General features: G+C 42.1%; 1 protein-coding gene and 1 long non-coding RNA gene across 3 annotated transcripts in view; one reads left to right on the top strand and one right to left on the bottom strand.

The window, feature by feature from the left end:
* The window catches only part of LOC142652910 (uncharacterized), an 854,242-nt gene that overhangs the window by 421,313 nt on the left and 416,540 nt on the right, over nt 1-16,389 (bottom strand). The gene's annotated exons all lie outside the window — the stretch shown is intronic.
* The window catches only part of ANO10 (anoctamin 10), a 298,943-nt gene that overhangs the window by 77,653 nt on the left and 204,901 nt on the right, over nt 1-16,389 (top strand). For both annotated transcript variants that reach the window (XM_075827148.1, XM_075827147.1), the window contains exons 3-4: nt 4,435-4,617; nt 8,361-8,495. In XM_075827148.1, coding sequence (XP_075683263.1) covers nt 4,435-4,617; nt 8,361-8,495 — 318 coding nt within the window. The remainder of the gene's footprint in view (nt 1-4,434; nt 4,618-8,360; nt 8,496-16,389) is intronic.

Below are 16,389 nucleotides of genomic sequence, written 5' to 3'. Positions count from 1 at the left end.
GCCCCACCGCTGGTGTGGATCCCAGAGGCACGACTGCCATGAGGAGGACACTGAATGGGTGGCGGTCCAACATGCGCACTGCTGCTCCATTCAATCACTATGAGAATGACAGAAACAGTTGAGTATTTCGCTCGGTTGTTCCATCATTCTCCTAGAGATTGAATGGAGCAGCAGGCGCATGCTCGACCGCTGCTCCATTCAGTGTCCTCCTCTCTGCAGTCAAGGGTAGTGCAGGGTGGCTTGCTTTTCCTGATTTCAGGGATTATTATATTGCTTCTTAGTTGCAAAATCTTAAAAATTGAGATGCACATCCCTTAAATTAGAATTTTCTTGAGTGAGATTTATACTATTTATCTTTATTGCAATATTTTCATGATCTTGGAAGAATTTTTTTTTCCGCAAAGTAAAAAATAAAAAAAATATCCAACTAGGTTTATGTAGTACAAAATATTGAATTTGATTAAAAAAAAAAAAGGTTCGGAATTCGAGGATATTTAAAATTTATACCATTGGGGCGTATCTTTCATATTGACTTTTACAGCACAGATTGTTTCAGTTTTGGGGTTTCTTATCATACACAAGTTACATTTAATAATTACTAAATCATTAAACCTTATAATATGCTCAAAAATGAGTACAATTTACCTAAACACACTTTTTCTTCCTCGGTATTTGCAGCTGAGAAGTATAAACTGTTTTGTATTTGAGGAGTCTCCGATTATGGACTTTTTTGTGTTCCGAAATATAAAAAAAAGGAGCTAATTCAAAGATCTAAAAATTATTAAAGTCAGTAAATACTTTAATATGAGCTTTGATAGAGGATTCAACTCTATACAGAGAACAAGAGAGATATGGAATAAAGCTTTATTCAATTTGCCAAGAATAACTAGGAATTGATCATATCGAGCTTCACAATTGGTGATTTATCGTATGGCCTTTTACTCTCCCAGAACTTTGTATAGGGCTGGACTAAGGGATAATGATAGGTGTAGAACCTCCTTGTGCTGATCTAATACATATACTCTGACCATGTCCGAAACGCCATTGTTATTGGAGGCAAATTATACAAATATTACGTTGTATTTATCATCTTATTATCCCCGTTGATCTTGGTAATTGTGTTCTTGGATCGGATGTTGGGATAATTGGTTCTGCAGCCGATAGAACTATATCATTAAAAGGCCTTATTGTGGGCAGAATATTATATATCTGTTAAATTAAATCTGCACTCCCCCCGTCACCCTCTACCTAATGCGCTGTGCTTTACTACACGCCATAATAAAGTGTCCTGTGGGGGGGATTGTTGGTCTTCGTATACTTGATCATATTGCATACAGTTCCCGTTTTTAAGGAGAGCTGAGCTCTTCATAGATTTTCTATGCCATATTTGCTGCATTAATGCTGAATATATACGTATTTTGGAACTGGTATCTACTGGATTATGTTAATTAAGCGTCATATTTATAATATCGGAGAAGTCCTTTGACACTGCAACATTCAGATAGTCACCTGGGCTGGGTCCGGGGTGTTGGCAGCTTGGCACAGATGTGAGTCATTTGACAGTGGTATTTAAAGTTGATCTGCAATCAGAGAGCTGAACTTTTTCAGATTAAAATTTGGAATGTACCATTTTTATCAGATACTCCTATTCTGTCTAACGTTTTTGATAGTGGTCTCTCCGGTTGAGAGCTCTAGTTTCCCATGTGAATTCTTAGCTGTGTTCATGTAGGTTTCTAAATAAAAAAAACATCAGTGAGAATGTGCCTGGGCCGTGCTATAGTAAAAACCCCAGTCCCAGTTGCGGGCACAGACGTTTGGCAACCAGCGAACGTGCTCAGCAGTTTCTGTATTTCTTATTGGTTAAAACAGAGTAACCATGCATACATGGGTATTTCTCCGTTGGTAACAGAAGCTGGGCACCCATACCAATCAGACTTTTGTGGCATGTCCTTTAGATATGCCATAATTAGTTGTAAAAAAAAAAAAACCCTCTTTAATCTTGGCGATCACAGGCTGGTAACTAGTTATTACTGGGCAAGTGCAGCGAGGAGACAAGGAGAGGGGCAGCAATGCAACGCTGTGAGAGACGGTTATTCAAGTCCGCATGGAATGTGGCACAGCTTATTAGGACAGGAATAGCCAATGCTGTGAAGGCAATCGGTAAGAGTAAGTTTAACCCTTTATAAACCTATGCAAGAGGCTAAAGATGATCATACACATTCGATGAAAGCCGGCTATAAAGGATGATCGTGTGGTCTGTGGTGTTCATGACTGTTTATCTGACAGAGCTGTCTGAAACTGTATATTACTGCGGTAGTTCAGCAGTTCTACATTTGTATAAAAGTGTATATATAGTCGCCTATTAACTGCTAATAGGGATTTGCCTGTTTTGACAATTTGCTAGTCCAATGAATTCAATTGGATAATGATTTGCTTATTATTTAAAAAAAAAAATTGCAAAGGGAGAATGTCAAACTTGGCAAATAGATTAGCTAATGCATTCTGTTGGCGAAAGAATCCGCAAAACTCAAATTGGGCAGCAGCATTTTCTCTAATTTTTATTGCTGTCTAGTGCTGACTGGATACATTTCTTATCTCTCCTTGACTACTTGGAGAGGTGGCCGCACTTGTGCAAGCAGCGCTTGTCTTTCCTTAAAGGTTTTGTCCAGTCATAAGAAACTCCATGGCCCTTCCTCAGGATATGGGATTAATATCTGTTTGGTGGGGGTCTGACTCCTGGCACCCCCGCGGATCAGCTGTTTTGAAGAGGCCACAGCGCTTGTACGAGTGCTAGTTTCTCTTCATTACTTACCTGCTTCTACTGTGAATCGCCAAGACTCTTGTAGCGGCGGCTCACAGTATTACATCTTCTCCCATTCACTTCAATGGGAAAAGGCTGTAACATTCTAAACCGCCACTACAAGTGTGTTGGCGATTCACACCACGAGCAGGTAAGGAATGAAGGGGAAGCAGCGCCCATATGAGTGCCGCGGCCCCTTCAAAACAGATGGTCGTCTGGGATGCCTGGAGTCAGATAACCCCTTTATCACCCATAGATATAAATTCCTAAGATGGGAATACCCCTTTAATATCATAGATATAGATTTTGGAGATATCTCATTGAGGGAGATTTTTAAAACCAGCACTAAGGGATGTGGAGGCCCTATCAGCGTGGAGGCCCTATCAGCGTGGAGGCCCTATCAGCGTGGAGGCCCTATCAGCGTGGAGGCCCTATCAGCGTGGAGGCCCTATCAGCGTGGAGGCCCTATCAGCCAGTTAGTCTGCGGCTTTCTTACTCCAAACTGAAAAAGAAAACCGCTGTCCGATAAGCAGCACTAATAGGCGCTTGTCTATGGTCAAGTTTCTGGTAGAGACAAACATGCTCAGGACATATTGCCCTCTGCCTGGTTTTTCTTTCCTTTTTTATTTTACTCCACGGCATAGTGCCCTGCATGCAAATAAAAAGGTTAAAGGCTATGTTCACCTTTCTAGTAAATTTTTTATTGCTTCACTAAATCTAAAAAAAACAGAAACAACTTTCCAAATCATCCAAGTTAAAAAATCTTGTATAGTTTTGTGTCTACAGCTCCTATGTTGGCATATCTGTATATATACAGACCACAAACAAGCTCTGTGTAGACGTACTTTCTTCCATCTGCTTCTTGTTATTCTTGGGTTTAAATGGCTGTAACCCTCCCAAATGACAGAACTGGACTATTGTGTAGAATTACACTTTGTGTGTTGTGTATTAACTGCAAAATGCAAGTGTAGAGAAGAGGAATAGAGGAGGCCAGATGTGTGGTCTATAGCGTTGTGTAATTATTTAAGAATTAACTTTTATTCAAAGACGATTAAAAAGAGCATGACTGGTATTAAAAACTATGCAATTGTTTGGGTCTAAAATAGTGGTGTGAATGACCCCCAATTTCACACTATAAAGCTAGAATAAATGCAGTGGCGTTATAGGAATACAATTTTGTAAGGTGGATGTGTTTATAATGTTTACACTACCCACTGTCACCTAGGCAGGGTGTTTACTATTTTATTACACTTTATGATCATAATTTGCACAACCATGAGTCTAATACAGTAATATGTAATTAACTTCCAGGCTTATTATGTCTAAGATTGATGGGGGTCTGACTCCCAGGACCCCCGGCGATCAGCTGACTGAATGGGCCGTGGTGACGAACTCTACGGCTTATTCAATGTTCACTTGAATGGGAACCGAAGTGTACCGCGCTGTGCCTGTAACTGTGAAGGGGAGTCGGACCCCCACTGATCTTATATTGATAACCTATCCTGATAGGCCATCAATATAAAAGTCCCGCAGGAACCCTTTAAGCTCGTGGAGTGGGCTCCTCTATTTGTAACCATTATTGCTACACCTTTCTTTTAAGATGTGTTAACTTTTCCTATTTTACTTTGTAAAAGGTGCTCAGCTGTTGATCAAACCACTGGTAATCTCAGAAGAGGAGGAAAATACCTATGTTGTTGGAGCCTCCACCAGGCGACTTCTGCTTGGAGCGGAGTCTGCAGGATTTGTAAAGGAAAGTAACGATGGCTCTATGAGACCTTTCTTATACAGCAACCGGGCAGAGTACAAAAACTTTCTGGGTAAGTTCTGAATACATATTGAGGTTATGCAGGAAATGCACATGACGAGGAATCCTCCACTCCTTAGTCATGCGCCTAAATTAGCTACACCTCATTCCTTAGATGGGAGAGTAGTATGCATTGTGTGAAATCACAACTATGTCCTTTTCACTGAATTTCATTTTTTCATTTTCACATTGGGTATTTGATGCTCATTCTTTTGTCATTTCATTTATTTTTTTAATAATGTATACAGCATTTCAGGAAATTATGCGATATGCACTCCTCAACATTAAAATTGCAACACTAAGAGGGCTAAAGGTTATGCAAATCGATGAAGTAGCAGGTGTCGCTAAGATCTGCAAATGATCAAATTTTCAAGCACCTAGCTCCAATCTGTGGCACGTGAAAGGGGCATAAAAGCCAGATTGAACGTAACTTTTTTTAGCCACATGAAACCTCAAAAATTGGATCAAGTGGTGTAGGATGATTGTGTGATGCCTCCGGTTTGTCGACGTGCCAGTGATCGCCACTTGTCACAAACACAAAAGGACAGAATCCTTGAACTGAGAGACTTTGGTTTATCACTCCAGCAGATCGCTATGCGACTAGGCCAAGATGTTAGCAATGTTTAACGTTGTGTGTCCCAGTGGTTGGGAGAACCACAATGAACGGGAATGACATCAAGAAGTGCATGATGGCGAACCTCTGCACAGACGGATTATCTGATTGGAAGAATGGCGCGTAGTGATCTATTCTGTACTGCAGGTGAAATTGGAAGTCACATCCCAAACCTAAGGCGACAACCAGTGTCAACACAAAACATTAGAATGCATTTACACGACATTGGGCTACGAGCCAGACGTGCAGCTACAACTGTTCCACTGACCACATACTATCGCTATGCCACCGCGGCTCCGGATTTGTCTCCCGTCGAGCACATCTGGGACGTTATTGGTCAGCAATCTTAATGATTTGTGTGCCCAAGTGCATTCAGCATGGAATAACATTCCTCAGACAACCATTCATAACCTCATTGATAACATGCCAAGGCGTGTAAGTGCGTGTATTTCGACACGTGGCGCTCATACTCGATACTGAATAAATCAATATTTTGTTTCCATTATTTTATCATTTGCATATCATTAACATCTCTAGCGATCCTGTGGTTTCCACAATTCCAAAGGTTTTCCTCCTTGATGTTGCAATTTCAATGTTGAGGAATGTAATCCAGATTATTTTCATTGTAAAACTTCCCCTGAACTGCTGGCCATTGCTAGGGAAAAATCCATATTCAGCGCTGTACACACTACTACTCTGTATAGGGGACACTTCATGCCACCTGCTCCTGAAACTCGATGCACAGTGTCTCAGTGCATCGGCATTTCTACAACAGACTGTCTCCGTTCATTGCTGACAACCGGCCACACTGATCTCTCTCCCTGCACTCCTTACCAGATGCTCTGCTGAGTGCGGGATGCACGCCTCCAGGCGGGATTTTGCCCGCTCGTCCCTCACTCGGCATCGGATTTCAGGAGCAAGCAGGACGAAGCGTCCCCCATACAGATTAACTGTATTCGGCGTGTACGGTGCTGAATACAGCTTTTCCCTAGCAACGGCCAGTAGCAGAGAAGAGAGGGCCAGCAGTTCATGAGCAGTTTTACAATGAAAGGAGGCGGAATTGCTTAATAAAACATACTGCAATATTTCCTGAAATCGCCTGCCGTATACATTCTTAAAAAAAAAATGAAGTGACAGTTACCCTTTAAAATATAGATTCTATTATACGGGGGAAGTTAGCAAAGTTTCTGTGCCAGTTTTCTGGCATAGAAATGTCACAAACAGCCCAAAAGTCACAAAAAAAAATGTGACTTTGGGTCGTTTCCCTGCTCTCGCCACTTTTTCAAAAAGTGGGCAGTGTTTAGCAGAAGTGGCATGGCCACCGCAGCCCGCTGTATTTTCTATAATTTCCGCCATAAACTGGCCGCTTAAAATTAAAGTGTAAATCTACACCAGCACCAGGCTGACGTAGGTTTCATTAGTGTCGCATGGACAGCCAAAGATGCAATAAATGTATTGGGAGTAGTGTGTCTCTTAACAAGTTTGTCGCATCTTACTCTAATTTTCTTTTTAGAAGACTGGCGTAGTCTCAATAGTAAAACTAATTAACACTATGTTAACATGTTTTAGCATTGTACTTTTGGGCAGACTGAAATGCTTGTTCTCCTTCGGAACAACTAAAAAATCCTATACCACTACACCTAAAACACACAATTATACCTGTGAGAGCAAGACCAGTGGGTATAAGACCTGTAATAATCTGTAACATCTGTATCTGTAATGATCTGTAACAGAATCATCAGCAGGGCTGGATCATCATCAGGCTGTTGGAGCTCCTGCTTCGGGCCCCTGCTGTAGCCTGTGACCCTTTAACCACCCACCAAATCTCTTTATCCACATAAGACCACACAATACAGGGACAGATTGTCCCATATTTTGCTCTGCAGGCTGTGGCTTCTAGGCGGTGTATCCGAGTAATGCCGGTTTCTCTGTAATTCGCTGTCAAACTGACCAATTGGGAGTGACTACACTTAGTAAACCAGAATGAATAAAGATGTGAGGGGAAGAGTTGGATATCATGCTGACATTGCAGAGGATTATGGGAAAATGTGCTGCTGTGGAGGGGGTAGTATGAGCTGCAGAAGGGCGGCAAGAACGTGCCACAGTGAGGGGAGTAAATGTGCTCCTGTGGAGGGAAGGTAGTGTATGCTGCTATAAGGGGGAGGGAGGATGTGCTGCTGTGGAGGGAAGGTAGTGTATGCTGCTATAAGGGGGAGGGAGGATGTGCTGCTGTGGAGGGAAGGTAGTGTATGGTGCTATAAGGGGGAGGGAGGATGTGCTGCTGTGGAGGGAAGGTAGTGTATGCTGCTATAAGGGGGAGGGAGGATGTGCTGCTGTGGAGGGAAGGTAGTGTATGCTGCTATAAGGGGGAGGGAGGATGTGCTGCTGTGGAGGGAAGGTAGTGTATGCTGCTATAAGGGGGGGAGGATGTGCTGCTGTGGAGGGAAGGTAGTGTATGGTGCTATAAGGGGGAGGGAGGATGTGCTGCTGTGGAGGGAAGGTAGTGTATGCTGCTATAAGGGGGAGGGAGGATGTGCTGCTGTGGAGGGAAGGTAGTGTATGCTGCTATAAGGGGGGGAGGATGTGCTGCTGTGGAGGGAAGGTAGTGTATGCTGCTATAAGGGGGAGGGAGGATGTGCTGCTGTGGAGGGAAGGTAGTGTATGCTGCTATAAGGGGGAGGGAGGATGGGCTGCTGGTGGGGAGGGGATTAAGCTGATGCTGACAGGATAAATGCGAATATGTGCTTTGGTGGGAGTGGATTCAGAATGGGTGGTGATGTCATAGGAGATGACGACTCATCTGTGACAAAAGAGGTACGCAGCCGAGCCTGCTTTTTTATTTTAGCTTATCTTTCACAATAACAAAATATCAGGTATGCTGAAATTCAACATGCCGCATCCTTCTTTCATCTGACATCTGCCGTTAAAGGGTATTCGGGGGGGCCCTTTTACACAAAAGATTGTTGACCGATTCTGCCATTTATTGCCGCGATTACTACATATCACAACAAAACGCGTTGTATTTAGCAAAATTGCTACATTGTTTTTTTGTTAACACCAGACTTATGCTAGCTACATATCCTATGTCAGAGTAAAACATTGTGTTTCATGAAATGTTATTCTAATTTATCCATCTGATGCAGGAGATGGAGAAGATTTTCTCAACATGGCCGAAAGTCAGTATATCATTAAACATGAGCTTGACAATCTACGTGCTCAAGATGAGACAAGTATTCCTGGTTATCCGCAGTCCAAGCTTTATCCTGGAAAATCAATAGGTAAGTGCATTTTTATAGTCTTCTTCAATCAGACTAATCTTACATGAAACAGGAGAACCTCTTGATGAACAGGTCTGGACAGAGTTGGCGGCATTGTATGATCAGGAAATCAATAGTTACTTTTAAAAGTTAGCAAAAAATTTATGTTTAAGGTTAAAATATATTGTACCATATTATCGAGTGAAGATTGAGTGGGAAACATTTCTAGATTTTATGAGACTTGGACATATAACATATATTGATCCTTCTACAGTATTCTCATATTCTTATCCCAGAGTTACTGTCACGTTGGTTTCGTGGACCCACTGGGCCGTACCGCCTTGGCGGTATGGTAGCTGGCCAACAGGGCGCAGGTAATAGTCTATAGTTTGTATAGGGTACCTGTGGCAGCTCGGACAGTAGCAAGACAGGCTCGACTGGAACTAGGCAGCAGGTAGACGTCAGGCGTGGAGTAGCAGGACAGGCTGGGAATACAACACAGCACAACTACAGCTCAGCACGGCACTTGACAAGGATAGCACAGGATACAGGGACGGGGGACACTGGGAACTGGAAAACACTAGGAAACCATTTGCATAGACAAACTTTGGACACGACAAACAACGCTCAGGCATTGCAGGGAGGGGCACAGCCCTTCTTATAGCTCAGGGTTCTCTGGGAGCAATCAGCTCAATCTCCCACCTGCATGTGCTTTGGCTTCTTAAGTCTGGACTGAGCTCGCGAGTGCACCCTGGTGGTCACTGTGGAACAGGACGGCCGTATGTGCAGACATCTCTGGAGAGAAGGGCGTCAACTGGATGGAGGGAGTTCGTGGTCAGCGACCACGGACGTTACAGTTGCGTACAATAGTAAATGCAGTTAGTACAGATTCTATTCTGTACTAATCTCATCATTTCAGTCTTATAAATACAGATTGATGATGTCCTTTGCAACATAAGGCTTCATCCAGAAGGTGGGTAATTTGCTTGGGGTGCTAAAATGTCTTTCAGGTCTCAAATTAAACTTTTGAAATATGGTGACGTGTTGAACATTAAAAGTCCTAATGCTGCACTATTTGTATTATATACAATAAAAAAAAAAAAAGTTAGGGCCTGTTCACATCACCGTTCATTTCCGTTCCGGGGTTCCGTCGGAGGGTTCCGTCGGGTGAACCCCGCAACGGAAAGTGAAAGTGACAGCACAGCTTCTGTTTCAGTCACCATTGATCTCAATGGTGACGGAAACATCGCTAATGCTTTCCGTTCGTCACCATTCCGGCTGGTTTCCGGTTTTCCAACGGAATCAATAGCGTAGTCGACTGTGCATTTGGCTGTTTTGGGGTATATATGGGTATTGCAGCGGTCTGTTCTGTAAGGGTCTCTATGCATTTGGCTGTTTTGGGGTGTATATGGGTATTGAAGCGGTCTGCTCTGTGGGCTCTCTATGCATTTGGCTGTTTTGGGGTATATATGGGTATTGCAGCGGTCTGTTCTGTAAGGGTCTCTATGCATTTGGCTGTTTTGGGGTGTATATGGGTATTGAAGCGGTCTGCTCTGTGGGCTCTCTATCCATTTGGCTGTTTTGGGGGGTATATGGGTATTGCAGCGGCCTGCTCTGTAAAGGTTCTCTATGCATTTGGCTTTTTTGGGGTGTATATGGGTATTGAAGCGGTCTGCTCTGTGGGCTCTCTACCCATTTGGTTGTTTTGGGGGGTATATGGGTTTTGTTTTGCTGTATTTAAAAAATTATGACTTTTTAAAGGACGGTGCCAAAAGTTTTATATTGTCTTTGCTCAGCTCTGCAAACACATAATTTTGCAGAGCTGAGCATGTGCAGAAAAATTGAAACAAAAACAAGTAGTATCAACAATAACGGATCCGTTATAAACGGATACGAACGGATGCAAACGGAATGTAAAGGATCCGTTTTACTGACGGATCCGTCAAAACAGATCCGTCGAAAACACAAATGAGGGCTTCCGTTTGTTTCCGGTTTTAACAGGGTTTCCGTTAAAGTTTAACGGATCCATTAAAAACGGAAGCCGAACGGTTATGTGAACAGGCCCTAAAGCAGTGGAGTTTCATGGTGAGAAAACAAGGATAGGCAGGCATTACTAATCATACCAATATTAAAGGTTTACGGCATGAAGGCAGCTGTAAATAGAGGCAATGTCTGTGAGGGGGGGATCATGGGAACTGTAGTCCTTTACATGGTAATTCTGCCTACAGAAAGCCCTGGCAGCATGAAAACAGAGATGCTGTACAGAGCTGGGTAAAATAATGAAAATTAAATATAATTACTTCTGAGCTATAGTTGCATCATCTGCTGATCATTCAGGCACATATACAGTAGGCACTTATCAGTATTTTTTTTTATAGTCTCCGAAAACCCCTTTAAACTTACCAAGACAATCACTTTTTCAAATGATAAACTGATCGCCACAGGTCTGGCAAACTGATATCGCTGCTGGCCACTGCAGGGGAAATGTGGAATTACATGCCAGTTATTCAAATGAATGGCCAATCATGTAATGCTGGGCTAAGTCTGGCAGAGATCTGAACAGGGGTTCCTGAGTATTTGATTTCCCCGCTCTATGACGTCCATATGTGCTATTATGATGTACTCTATATTACCTTGTATGCCCTTCATGAGACAACCCCTTTAATTGTAGTAGATGTATACCTTATATGTACAGGGTCAGATTTGTGAAAAAGTGATACATTGTTAAGATGAAGACAAGGACATAAATTCTCTTTTGGGACTTATCATTAGGCTACATGCACACGTTGCGTATTTTGCTATGGAAAATATGCACCAAAACTGCAAAATTACTCAGGAAATTCGCAGGTAAAAACTACACCTAATCATGAGTATTTTGATGCGTTTTCGGGTGCGGTTTTTACATTTTGATGCGTTTTTCGGCGCGTTTTCATGCTGCGGATTGTGGTGCGATTTTCCTCAGCACTAGGCATACACAAATCGCAAATGGAAACGCAAGATAAATTGACATGCTGTGGATTTCAAAATCTGCAAGGCAGGTCAATTTACATGCAGAAACATACTGCAGCGTATAAATGAGATTTCCTGGAATCTCATTGTCTATGCTGGTACAGTATTACGTTGCAGTTTTGCCGCACGCAAATACACACGGCAAAACCGCACATAAACAAATCGTGTGCATTGACCCGTAAAGTAATTTTTAGTTCTTAAGGTCAGAGACACGCTCTGTGTTTAAAGCACAGTTGCTGCATGAGGCTTTTAAACCCTAATGGGTTTACTATTGAAACACTTGTGGCAAGTGAGCTGTGTGAGCCCAGACTTACTTGTTTGTGTCATAGAGCCCATGCCAAATCCGGCTTAGTGTTACCAGCATAATGCCAATGTTTTCAAATACTTTTTTTATTGGGGTTTTTAATGATTGACAGTGTGACAAAGGCATATTATATCACAATGGATGATAAAAACAGTATGTTAGCACTCAAAGAATAATGGACTGGAAGTAATATACTGTAAAAGGAAAACCCTTCATAGACAACGTAGGTCGTAGTCTTCCAGTTCGACGTTCCATAGCCCTATCAGTCTGGTCCATATATCCGTTTCGGTTATAAAATATTATCCCATTGGCCAAATCAACCTTCTTAAAGAGGCTCTGTCACCACATTATAAGTGCCCTGTCACCTACATAAGGAGATGGGCGCTGTAATGTAGGTGACAGTAATGCTTTTTATTTAAAAAAACTATCTTTTTTCACAACGTTAGGAGCGATTTAAGTTTATGCTAATGAGCTTTCTTAATGACCAAGTGGGTGTACTTTTACTTTCGACCAAGTGGGCGTTGTACAGAGGAGTGCATGACGCTGACCAATCAGCATCATGCACTCCTCTCCATTCATTTACACTGCACTAGCGATATAGATATATCACTATGTGCAGCCTCATACACAAGCCCTAACATTACTACAGTGTCCTGATAATGAATATACATGACCATCCAGCCTGGACGTCATGTGTACTCAGCATCCTGACACTTCTGACTCTTTTTTTGTGAAACCAAATCTCGTTTAGCTCCGAGATCTTGCGAGATTTCGTATCCGTTGCTGGAATCTCACAGAAAAGATTCAGAAGTGTCAGGATTCTGAGTACACATGACGTCCCGGCTGGATGGTCATGTATATTCATTATCAGGACACTAGTAATGTTAGGGCTTGTGTATGAGGCTGCACATAGTGATATATCTATATCGCTAGAGCAGTGTAAATGAATGGAGAGGAGTGCATGATGCCGATTGGTCAGTGTCATGCACTCCTCTGTACAACGCCCACTTGGTCGAAAGTAAAAGTATGCCCACTTGGGCATTAAGAAAGCTCATTAGCATAAACTAAAATCGCTCCTAACTTTTTGAAAAAAGATCTTTTTTTAAATAAAAAGCATTACTGTCACCTACATTACAGCGCCGATCTCCTTATGTAGGAGACAGGGCACTTATAATGTGGTGACAGAGCCTCTTTAAAGGCGTCCCTAACATTTCCTAAAACCACGCCTCCTGAGGAGAACTACGACGAAATGCGCGTCGAGGCGGTCAGACACGCTAGTCACTCCACAATTCTTGTGTTCATTCTGTCATGTAGTACGTACAGCTGCTTTTTTTGTTTGTGTGTAAATCACTATCTTGACGTTGCTATTGCTATGTACTGTGATATTATCTAAGTTCGCTATTGCCAATTACGCATAACACTTCTGCTAACCTTCATAATATCATTCCATATATATGTGAAAGTTCTTTATTCATTATCATTATTATAACAATTTGAGTATGCGGTTTTTCCTTAGTGGCACACTAATGTGATCATGTCTATTTGATATATAACACGTCATTGAAAACAACTGCCAGCTTTCATTGGATACATAGATTGTATGCATGTTGTTGATAGCATCTATTTTTAACTCGTATGTTTCACTTTGTCTTTTTTATGTTGTTGCCTAATAAAATATATTATGTTTTAATCTTAATTTAAGATATTCATGGTCTTTATGCTCTTACGTTGTCTTGAGTCAGTTGAAACGGTCTAACCTGTGGCTATTAGTTTTCTTTTTGCCAGGTGAACTAGCCACTGGGTGACAGGGCAAGTGTACTCCATGGCCAAAGTAGGCATATTTTATAAAATAAAACAATACTATGAAAGTCTAGGGGTTTTGTGTCTTCCCAAGACATCACTGCATCAAGTGCAACATTTCTAGGCTACCCCCTTAACAAGCCTTTGTGACCTCTGTATGCGTGTGGCCGTTTCGGAGTCTAGTTTATAATCATTTAATCCGTACTGTAATGTGATCCCTACCTTGAATTCCTTATGGAAGGGCTTCCTTATGGAGGGCTTGTTCTTATACACGTTGCCAACCTGGAAAGGTAGAGCTGCAGTGTATAGCACAGGGAAGGGACAGAGTAATAGCCTGAGACTCTGATGACTCCTTCTCGACATTGAAGCCACTGATCATAGCACCATGGAGTAGATCTAAAAAGCAGCCATCATAATATAAAAAGAATATAGAAGAATATAAAAAGCATTTCCCAAAGGTAGTAACAAATATTATTTCTAACCCACAAACGGAGCCATTTATGGTGTTATATTGACTGCTACCCTATCTGGTGTGTGCCCAGATGGGTTTCCTGACCTTGCCCCCATACAAAACAAAAAAGTGCAGTTTAATCCAGCCGTCCTATTGTTCCTTTTCAGAGGATAAAGCTTTGCTTTTAACGTTTGCATTAAATCTGGATATAAGGTTTGACTGTTTAATGACTCTTTGAAATATTAAGCTATTTAGTACAGTTACCAGCTTTCAATTAAGTAAATTGGCAACCACTTGTGTTGAGTCGGACTTTTCTAAATGACGTTGAAATCCTTAGAGTGATTAAATCTATTCACACAATCAATATTGTGAGCCCATTTGATGTTGATAACAAAAAGTGTGCAATTTGTACTTTTTCTATTGAGTTTTTTTGCCAATGTCTATAAGTGCTCTCAGTGTAAGTTTAAATATGGCCACTTTACATTTTTTTACGTTCTTGGCATTTTTAATGTTTTACGTTCGTAGCTTTAGATATTAATGGTATTTAAAGAACAATCATAATATTATTACATGGGGTTGTCTCATAAAGACAACCCCTGTTATTTGAATGGCCGCCCTGTAATGCTACATTTGAATGGCTGGTGATAGGACCGCTGATTGCCAGGAGTTAGGGAGGCAGGACCCACGGCGATCAACTGATCAGCGCCCTGGCCTTATTAAATATTATGACCTAAAGCATATTGAGGGAGATTGATCAAAACTGGTGAAAATTAAAAGTGCAGTAGTTGCTCAAAGCAAACTATAAGGGTCAAGAATCTAGCCCAGTGAAAGAATTATAGATTGCTTTATCCACCCCTATATCAAACTTCTGTGAGATTGGAATGGGGGAAGCGGTTTTCCAGTGGTTGAAAGATTGTTCAGTTAGGGTTTCCCCCCCCCATGGTATGGGTCAGTTCACACAAGTAAATACGGCGGATTATCCGTAACGGAATTAGTTGTGGAAAATCCGCAGCATAATACAGTAGCAGCAGAGTGGATAAGAGAGAACAAATCTCATCCACACGCTGTGTAAATATTGAGGGTAAAAGTTATCAGATATTGATATGCTGTGCAGTTTTTTAATCTGTAGCTTGTCCATTGTATTTGCGTAAACGCTTTTTATTTGTTGCATGCTTTCCCCATTTGGAGGCAAAACCCGCAACAAATAGCAGAAGTCGCGTTTTCGATTCTGCAGCAAAAATTGCAATTCAGAAAATGAAAAAAATCTTACACTTACCCAGAGTTATGTTTCTTCCTCCATGATGGCCTCCTGGGATGATGTTTCATCCCATGTGACCGCTGCAGCCAATCACAGGCTGCATCGGTTTCCTGGGATGAAACGTCATCCCAAGACGCCGGCCTGCTAGGAGGCCACCTAAATGCTGCCGTTTTCCGCAGCGGATATTCCTGGCAAATAACTACACCACAGTTTCGTGCGGTTTATCACCCGGAATTCCCTGCGGCGCACAGGGAGGATACGCTGCGTGCTTTTATGCAGCGTATCAGCCCTGTGTGAACATAGCCTATTAGGGTCAGTTTACACGTTGTGTAAATACTGTGGTTTTTTTTTTAATCCACAGCAAATACAGTGGCAGCAAAGTGGATGAGATCAAATAAATCTTATCCACACGCTGCGTAAATACTGATCGGAAAAAACGCTCAGAAATTGACCTGCAGTGCGGAATTTTATTCTTTCAACTCATACCGTACTTACCCAGAACTCTCTATTCCTCCCTTCAGCGCAGGCTCCTGGGATGACGTTTCATCCCATGTGACCGCTGCAGCCAATCACAGGTTGTAGCGGCGGTCACATGGGATGAAACATCATCCCAGGAGGCCGGCCTGGATGACATCAGAGGGCCGACCTCCTGGGATGACTCTTCATCCCACGTGCCCGCCGCTGCAGCCAATCACAGTCTGCAGTGGTCTCCTCGGATGAAACGTACTGCAATTTTCTGCAGCGTACATTCCGGGCAAAAAATGGCACCACAATTTGGTGCGTTTTTTTGCCCGGAATTCCCTGCGGCGCACAGGGCGGATACGCTACGTGCTATTACGCAGCGTATCTGTCCCATGTGAACACAGCCTTAATGTTGGGAATCACTGCTCTGTGCCCTATATTGAATATAAAAAAATGTAAACACCAGTTGTTGTTTTTTTCATATTCAACATTTTTATTGGTTTTAATACAAACAAGTACAAACACAGTCGGAGAAAATGTGTCCCCATAAAAAAATAGCATGACAATAAGGGCACAGCCCAAACAGGAGGGTGAACATCACAACCCAAAAGAAGCGCAAAATACAACAGCA

The sequence above is a fragment of the Rhinoderma darwinii genome, chromosome 5 (genome assembly GCF_050947455.1).
Source record: "Rhinoderma darwinii isolate aRhiDar2 chromosome 5, aRhiDar2.hap1, whole genome shotgun sequence".
NCBI classification, from domain to species: domain Eukaryota; kingdom Metazoa; phylum Chordata; class Amphibia; order Anura; family Rhinodermatidae; genus Rhinoderma; species Rhinoderma darwinii.
This window is presented reverse-complemented; position numbering and strand designations above follow the sequence as displayed.